At 40.0% G+C, this 9,201-nt stretch overlaps 1 protein-coding gene across 4 annotated transcripts; it reads right to left on the bottom strand.

Moving 5' to 3' along the window:
- On the bottom strand, nucleotides 1-6,917 carry GABARAPL1 (GABA type A receptor associated protein like 1). 4 transcript variants are annotated; one of them, XM_025043359.1, is made up of 6 exons: nucleotides 6,540-6,917; nucleotides 5,523-5,673; nucleotides 2,522-2,600; nucleotides 1,580-1,612; nucleotides 1,343-1,461; nucleotides 7-453 (listed from the first exon to the last, which is right to left on the bottom strand). In XM_025043359.1, exons 2-6 carry the CDS (start codon nucleotides 5,544-5,546, stop codon nucleotides 388-390), a joined length of 321 nt encoding a protein of 106 aa, XP_024899127.1. In that variant the 5' UTR covers nucleotides 5,547-5,673; nucleotides 6,540-6,917; the 3' UTR covers nucleotides 7-387. The 4 variants fall into 4 exon arrangements, with proteins under 4 accessions (XP_024899128.1, XP_006906904.1, XP_024899127.1 ...); XM_025043360.1 differs by lacking the exon at nucleotides 1,580-1,612 and having other exon boundaries at nucleotides 1-453; nucleotides 6,540-6,916; XM_015585507.2 differs by lacking the exon at nucleotides 5,523-5,673 and having other exon boundaries at nucleotides 6,540-6,916.
- Nucleotides 6,918-9,201: the final 2,284 nt, after the last annotated feature.

Genomic DNA, 9,201 nt, shown 5'->3' with positions numbered 1-9,201 from the left:
AACAGAATCTCTGCCCAAAGAGAAGGGAGAGCAGGAAGTTGATGCTGGTCCACAATCTGGCCCCAACTTGCCCATCTCCTGACTCTTCTAAGAAAAACCTCACAAAAATTAATTCACAGCAATGCTGTGAATTTACATCATCTCCATTCCTCTAGCAAAGCTGATCCAACAGATCTGTCCAGACACATGTTCTCCCTGGGCCGAGGAAGCAGCAAAAAATATCAATTGAGCAGGTGAAATTATGATGACGGTGTGTGCAGTATAGTGTTTCCAGATGTCTTCACCTTCTGTCTCCTCCATGGTGGGAGCCCCCCCTTCCCCAAGTCCCACACACACCCCTCCCCCTACCCCCGAGTCCAGGTGCTCCCATCTGCTGGCTTCTACCACTCACTTCCCATAGACACTCTCATCGCTGTAGGCCACGTACAGAAAATAGTCTTCCTCGTGGTTGTCCTAGGGGAAGAGAGTAGAGGAAAATTTACAAGACATAATCACATTCAACATCTCCAGGATTCTGAGCATCACAGAACCTTGTCAAGTAGATATGGAAATTATCATCAGTCTCCATTAGAAGAAGGAACAAAGAATAAGCAGAGGTTGTTGAAAGTGAACTTTGAGTTCACAGGCAAAAACCTTCATGGAGAACATCATACACATAGATATCAGAGATAAGAACATGACTAGGCCATACATAGTTCTTACCCTTAAAACTCATTCTAGCAAGGAGAATAGAGATACAACAAAACGTATATACTGGAAAAATATACTAATAGGGAATATATGCTATGGAATAAAAATTAGAAATATTAGAAGCTTATTCAACTCACTAATGGGCCACACGAAGGCAGCATCCTGTGTGAACTCCTTTAAGGAATAACACGGTTACACTGTTAGTGATACAGTGTGATAAAGTCCTTTACTACAGTTTTTTTGTATTAGATTCTGACAGTAAACCAAATAAATTCACACAAATTATTCTCTTTGGTTGAGCTTATCTGTTAAGATGAATCAATTTAAAGATTTATCCTTAATTTGAAATTTCAGTTTATTTGGAATTTTCACAGCCAGAAGCCATTTCTTGCTGTTTCAATAAAGATAATCCACTATTAAAACACTCTAGGAAAGACTGAAAGAGAATTCAAAGGGATCAAATCTGGTAGCTGCTACATCCCCAAAGGATAGTCAGTGGTATCTCATCTCCCAGAGCCTCACACCACATGTGTAAGAGGATCCTGATAGACAACATCTCCTGCCCCACTTCCCGGGTGTGTTATCAAAATGCACTGGGACAAAGCTGGACAACAGCAGACTTGACAGTATTGTTGTGACCAAGGATCATTACCTCATACAGCTGGCCCATGGTAGCGCTAGTGGGAGGGATAGTGTTGTTGACAAAGAAGAATAAGGCGTCCTCAGGTCTCAGGTGGATCCTCTTCCGGATTAAGAAGTAGAACTGGCCAACTGGAAGAAGAAAGGTTTAAAAAAAGAAGGCAAGAGGGAATAAAACAAAGGATGAGGAGAAGGGTAAGACCCAGAAAAAAATTCTGTCGCACCTGTTCCAAGTACCACCTTTACATACCATCTGAACAGAGCCCAATAGTGTCATCTACAGCTGTAGAAATAAAAAGGAGAACTCAAAGAAGCCTCAGAGTCTCTGACATGCCACTGAAGAGTTTATTTCTCAGAAAATAAGAATTTCTTTTCCTTTACTCCATTTCAGACCTAATGTTAGGATAGCCACTCGAAGCCAGAGGACAACTCTGAAGGAATACCACGTATATCCAGACTGAAACATTCTCATCATTGTCTAAAATTGATTTGAAATAAACTTCCACACTCACTTCCACCCTAAGACAAACTAATGAGAAGAGAACTTCTGGACTCCTGTAATCTTTAGCACCGTCACTCATTCCAGTGTTGGGGCAATGAGTGGGGTTAAATGCCTTCTCCTTTACCGAGCACTGAAAAAGTTCTAGAAGGCTGATATTCAAAACTAATCAATCATTCTGAAGCCAACATATCTACAAAAATCTTTCCAGTGCCTCTTAGACGCAGTGGTTATTCCATTAAAGATCAAGGTGAAGAATGAATATATCCTTTGCAATTCCAAACAGTATCTACGAAATATTACCAAAAAACATAGCTTGAGGAGATAAGGTATTGAGCCGAGAACCTCTTAAATATGGTCCTCCAAAGAAACTAGTCTGGTTTTCCTTTGGGAATAAATTGGTATCACACCAACAGAGATGAATTTTAAGTGGTTTAAATAATGAACATCTGATCTTCTCTTTCCATGGTTTGTACTTGGCTGTGTCTAAATCAAACAAGACCCTACCATGGGAAATGCATAAGGGAACTGGTGATGAGGAAGAATCATGTCACCATTTTTGAATCACTTAACCCTCTGGAGAATTCCACTCACTTTCTTCATCCCTACTTCCTCTCAGTCTCACGAGCTCATGCATACAGGAAGGACTGGGAATGCTTTGGGGAAGGGGGATAATCAGGGGAAGAGCATTACCAGTGAGGTCAGAGGGCACTAGGTACTTCCTCTTGTCCAGATCAGGCACCCTGGCCTTAGGAGCCTTCTCCACGATCACCTGGGAGGAGAGGCAGAGAGTGGGAATGAAAACTATAGAATCCAACCTCATGTTTTTCCTTCCCCATCCGATAGGTGCCCTAGCTGAAGTGAGTTTGCCTAGGCCCAATAAAACTTTTCCATTTCTTATTCTCCTTTATCCCTTACAAAATGTATGAGGAAATGGGCTTTCTTTTCAAGCAGATGATGAAAAGTAAAAAAAAAAACTTTAATTGTGAGTTACCTCTAAGGTATACTATAGAATATATGCTTTCTGATATTTAATTAGAGCATTAAAAAGATTGAGTTGTCTCGGAATGTCCAGAACACCTATTAGTTTTATTATGTCTTACAAATTTCATTCATTAAAGATATTGATAACACAATTTAAATTTTATACTTCGTCAAAATTTTTGAGAATAACTGCACAAAATATGTTCAAGATACTATTTTATTGAGTGAAAAAAGTCAGTAATAAAACAGTTCTTATAGTATGATATTCTGTAATATGATGTCAGTACAATAACCCATTTATTAACATTGATTGTGTTAAGATCTCAAGGGATTTTCAAGGTTAACAACAAATATTTTATAATACTTCAAGTTTTAGAAAGGTCATATATTTCTGTACTGAAAAGAAAAAAAGCTATACAAAAATTAAAGACATTTTATGCATGTAAATTTTTTATTTAAATTTAAATTAAATATTATAAAATATATTTAGTACTTATAGATTTATGTTATATAATATGTATTTAATTTAAATTATAAATTTTAAAAATCTATTGTAAAACCATGAGCTTTAGCTTTTTAGTTTAGAAAATATCGGCAGCCTAGATAGAAGATATGGGAAGTATAGAAAAGTTAAAAAAAGCAGAAATAAACACTGGACGAGTATCCCTACTAGCTGTGTGATCTTCAACAGGTCACTTAATCTCTCTGAGCTTCAGCATTCCAATGGGTAAAAGGAAGATAACTTTCCAACACATATTTTACAATGTCATGGTACTGATACAATCAACTTGAGTAATCCATTAAATTTTAGGTAAAAAAGCTTTGTAAATTATATGGAATTATATAAACATAAGGATTGGCTTACAGGGAGGAGTTTAAAGCTTTGAAATTTAAGGGGACAGATTAAAACAGTGAAAAATTTATTTTGTGTTTACAGAGAAAAAGAATCCTATACTAGAAGTCCAGAGGAACATGATCACACTTAAAACTAAAAATAAAAACTGGAGTGGTAATATATGAATCAAAAATTAAAAAGACAAAGTAGGAACAGCTTCAGGAAGAAACCAGTGAAGGACCAACAATGAAGAGGATGTGGCAGGTTAACAAAATCAAAGGAAAACAGGACACACAGAGCTGTGTCTAGCAGGAACTAAGACCTGGAAGCTCCAGCTCCGATCAATCAAGAGATGAAAACAGGAAGGGTGCAGAAAAAGAGCAATAAAGCCAATCGCAAAGAAGACATCCGCAGGGAAGGAGGGATGATTTGGAGAGGAACAGGAAGGGGAGGGGTAAACATTTAGGCCCTGATTTACCAGGAAATATTCAGGTTTTCAGGAATCCCAACTCTACTCCTCACTTACAGAGGGCCCTGGGCTAGATGCTTTGCCTGTTTGGTTCTTGGTTTCTGTGTGAAATGAAAAGTGTCCAATACTCAGCGTTGTTCAGGAATTTAGTTTCCTGCTATGTTGCAGGTTTTCAATACACTAGCTATCAAACCGATTTCAAGAACCCATGAAACCCTTCTCTTTAGGCACAAGCACACCTCTTCAGGTGTGCAGCTCTAGAGATATTGTTGGGGTTAAGCTTAAGATATGTGAGCAGTCAGGGTACAGGACTGCTATGGGATTGCTTTACCACCACTAATGGTCCAGCTGAAAGGGGCTTTGGAAATCATGTACTCTAACTCTTTTTGTAAACAGGACACTTGAGCACAGCAAGATGAAAGGTTCTGCCAGAATCAAAATCAAATCTCAGAACTCAGAGAGCAGAGCTCTTCTTTCTGCGTCACAACTAGAAAGAAGGTCACACGCTGAGCACCTAAGGAGCAGTTGGGAGGCTTATCGCTAGTTAAAACATAACTAGAGAGACCATGAGATCCGACTGATGGTTCTAATAACTTACAAATTATACAATTTTGTAAAACATTTAACACCACATTTTGAGCAGGAAAAGAATAGGAGGAGGGGAGATGAGCTGAAATAGTCTGGTGAACACATGCAGATGATTGAAATGGGAAGGTCTCGGTTTTAAGAAAACAAATGGGAATTTAAACTAGATTAGGAACAGGTACATTTCAGTTTGTAATTTACAAACAGCTACTGGAACAGTCTCATAATACTTTGTGAACTCTTGAGGGCGGCAACAGTTCAATTCTCTATTTCCAATCCCTAACAGTGTGAGGTACACAGTGAAAACCGAATTCTGTCTAGTAGAACTACCTTAGAAATTGAGAAATATTACAGCATGGAGGGGCTCAACAGCAGGGCTGCAATGTGGGGTCTAACCACAGATCAGCCATGTGAAACCTTTAGGTTACTTCACTTCTCTGTGCTTCAGAGCCCTCATCTGTAGAATGGGCATTATAACGGTGTGTGGATTAAGTGAATGACGATAGACACAGCACTCAGAATATGCCCAGGTACGTGGTACTATCAATAAGTTACTTTAAATGTTATTATAAGAGAGTAGAATGTCGCCAGAATTGGGAGAAATTTTTAAAGCAGTCATCCAAGGTCCAGAGACCAGGAAAGTAATTAGTGAAGGATCCTTTTTGTGTGCAATTCCCGGGAAATGGAACGGCTTTCACACTTCCACTTCCTTATAGGAAAAGGCTGTGGGGCCATGACAGTTAGATAAGGATTGAACAGGAAGCTGGCCCAGAGAGTACCTGTGGGTCAAGAAGCACATCAGATTATCGCAATTCCTTTACCTGTAAATTATATGTAACATTCATCTTAATGACCCTGCCTGAAGATCAAGAGCACAACATTAAAATCTCTGCTCCTCCATCTCCAAAATCCAAGGGTTGTTGCTCCTTCTACCACACTTAAGTCTTCTGCCTTTCAATACGGCTGAGCAGCCTACTTGAGAGAAAAATCAGGCAAGTGGCGGGGGAGGGGTGACAGGGTAAACGCCCGGATGCATAAATACCTTAATATTTCTTTTCTGTTCCCCCTCACTGCCTGCCTGACTTTTAATTACATAAACCAAGGTTCAAAATAGAGAGAAAAAGGCCTCGGCCCTTCTTGACTGTGCTCAGGTACAATATGATCAGAATAGGTACCGGAGGAAGGCTGGCTGCCCGCACACCTGCCCCCACACCTGCCCCCAGAGCCAGGAATGATGAGGCAATCCGACTGTTGCGCAGAGAACATGACCTTGTTTTCTAGGCCAGGTCTGTCTTGTGCCCCCCGCGCCCAACTCGCCACCCCCCATCGCCATTCTCACAGAATAAAAGAAAGTATCCACTGGCTTCCCTCTCAAACCCAATGCTATGAGGGCCAAAGTCAACTTGATAAAGGGCGAACCAGCTAAGGTAGAAATCTATGAGAGCAAACCCCACTGCATCAGTTATTCCCGGTACAATTTCCCTGCAATCTTAAAGGCAGCAAATGTATATCTCAACCTAATCATTCTCGCAAAGAAGGGTCACATTTTGAGCACATCCCAACCTAAACAGCCTGTGAATACTGCTGAGTCACTCAAACGTAGGCTCCGCTCTAAGGATGCGGTCAGCTCTAAAGATGGGTACGGGCCCTGGGGATACGGGTTTTAAAAGGTCCACAGTCAGAACGTCCATCTCATTGGCTCTCCTCGCAGTGAAGGGCGTTCAGGGTTAAGTAATTTTAGGGACCAGCGTTCTTCTGTGCCTTCGGGCGGCCATCACGACTCCCCCGCCCCCCGATATTCCCATTCCCCTCCCCCTTCCCGCTCCCCTTACACTCACAGGGACTCTGTCTGGATATTTCTTCCGGATCTTTTCTCCTTCCTTTTTCCGATACTCAAAGGGATGGTCCTCCTTATACTGGAACTTCATGATGAACCGCAGGGTTTCTAAGATCCCCGGACGGGGCCTGCCTCCCTCGCTGATGATTGCGTCTCTCCCGTCTTGCTTCCCTCCGCTAAATTTCACGATGGATCGGAATCCCTTCAGAAATGGCAGCTCCCGTATTCAATGCAGTCTGCTAGAGCTTTCAGAAGGGATCTCGGGTGCCCTAGTCTACAGATAGGGGATTGCCAGGTAAAGAATTCCCGGTGGCTTTTCCCGAGAGCTGAGAACACAAAAACAACACGGCGGCGCGTTGGTATTGTGACGTCATCACGCTCCGCCCTTCGCCCCGCCCCCAGCGTCCTGGACCCGCGCCGGACGGGGGTGGGCAGACACACGCTCTGTTTTAACATAATCTCTTTCTTTCTAAACTTTTTCAGAATAGAGGTCATTACAAATAGGAACTGTTTTTACTTCCTATTTTATTGATAATGTGACATTAAAGATGGGTTTAAAACAAAAAATATGTTCTAAAGATGTCTTCTTCCCTCTCCCTCGCTGTTTCTTAGTAGAGCCCCAAAACAAACAGCGAGAAAATCTAGCTTGTTCCAGCTTGTTGGGATCTGGAGTCTGGGGAAAGAAGAGATGAGGGTCCTGGGGGTCTTTGGCCAGTGGAAAAATGCCCCGTGCTTGCATTTAGCCCTTTGCTCCTACATTTGCGCCCGCCCGGCACCTCGGGAGTTAGGCTGGCTTCCTCCGACCGTGATCCCTCCTCCTTCACGTTGGCGTCATTTTGTTTGGGTCCATGCGGCAGTTTGTTCTTAGAGCAGGAACATAAACAAAACGTGACTCAAGAATTCCAAAAGGCATATTAGGTGAAGGGTATCAACTGTAATCAAGATCCAGAGACGTGATCACTCATGTTCAAATATAGAAATGATTCACTTTTCTCCTATTAACTCAGAAGTTGGGCCTGTCTTATGGAAAAGAGAATACCAAGCGATTTAAGTAATTAATTCAGACGTTCTTTTTTTCCTATGCAAAAATTCACCCGAAGGATAGTATTACTGGTTAAGTGTCTCCAAAGTGAATAAAAAGTACAACCTGAAAGGGAAGTAGACGACTCTGGGTGGTGGGCCAGGTGCCAGTGTAGCTTCCCTTTGGCCATCCCATTTTCCCACCAAGAATCAAAAGGACTAAGGCCTTTCTAATCACAACTCGTGGCAGTAATTCCAGAGACTGGGGCTGGGTAACAGAAGTTGTGAACGATAAAGAAGGGTACGGAAAGGTTGGTTTGCCCAGTGCAAGAGAGTTCTGAAAACTATATTAAACAATGACAGCCCCTGTCACCTTTCTTCTTTTATCAAGGTCTCAGTGTCTCTGCTTTAAAAAATAAACCTACAAAGCAAAAGACATTTTTATAATTGAAACAAGGAAAATGAATTACGTAACCCTACTTCTTGATGTTAATTATTTTTCTCCATAGCATCATTCAATTCTTTTATGTGTGAAAATCCAAGAATTAGTTTATCACATTACATGGTTATAATTTTTAGTCCTTATTTTCAAATTGAAATTTTCAGCTCATTTTAGCTTTGACCCAAATATAACTAAACCTCTCAACTTACAGCCAGTCGAGAAAAGTAATTGTAATGGAGGTTAATATTTTAAGACTATTGTTTTCTGATCAAATCTGAAAACAATCATAACTAGTTAAAATACTGATTTTAACTTTTATTTTAAAAATAAGCTAAGCAGGGTAGCAATTTATATATGAAAAATAATTTGGAGATGAAACTTCCATTACTATTTCTAAATGCTAATACTTTATCTTAGAGTAAATACCCAGTCTGTCAACTTCTAGAGTTTGCTCTCCACCTGTATTCTCAGCATAACATTTAAAATATTACACAAAAGACAATTTTATAAATTAACATATTCAATCAGATAAAAATACTTCAAAATTCTTTTTTAACCAAAGACAAAATACTATATTTAAAATCTCACATTTCAGGAACTCTAATTTATTAGTGATGGAAATGGAAAAAGGTACAGCCACTTTGTAAGACAGTTTATTGGTTTCTTAGGAGACTAAACATACTCTACAATACAATTCAGTATTTACCCAAGGAACTTGAAAATTTCTGTCTACATAAAAACCCACACACCGATGCTTATAGTAACTTTATTTATAATTGCCCAAACTTAGAAGCAACCAAGATGTCCTTCGGTAGGTAAATAGACCTTGGCTCCCACTCCTCAATATGAGAGGAATGTTAAATAATTTGTGGACATGTTTAAAACCACCACTATTACTCAAACCCATTCTTAATTAATCTTTACTTTTGTCTTTATCATTTTTAAGAGGGAATAAGAGAGGCGGGAGGATTGCTCACTGATGCCAGAATAAGTATAATAAAACTATTTATCATTGTGTCATCTCTCTTTTTAATATCATTCAGTGGTCAGAGATTCTCTGTAGTCTTTGGGGAAAACTCAAATTCCTTAATGGAGAAATAGAATACGTATGATCTGGCTGCTGTTTATCTCTCTAGCCTAATATACAGCTATTTCTTATTTTGTACTCTATGGTCCAGACATATTAAGTTAAAATTACTTC

Source organism: Pteropus alecto, unplaced genomic scaffold, assembly GCF_000325575.1.
Source record: "Pteropus alecto unplaced genomic scaffold, ASM32557v1 scaffold172, whole genome shotgun sequence".
Lineage (NCBI taxonomy): Eukaryota > Metazoa > Chordata > Mammalia > Chiroptera > Pteropodidae > Pteropus > Pteropus alecto.
The sequence above is the reverse complement of the archived record's forward strand: the minus strand, read 5'-3'. Positions and strand labels throughout refer to the sequence as shown.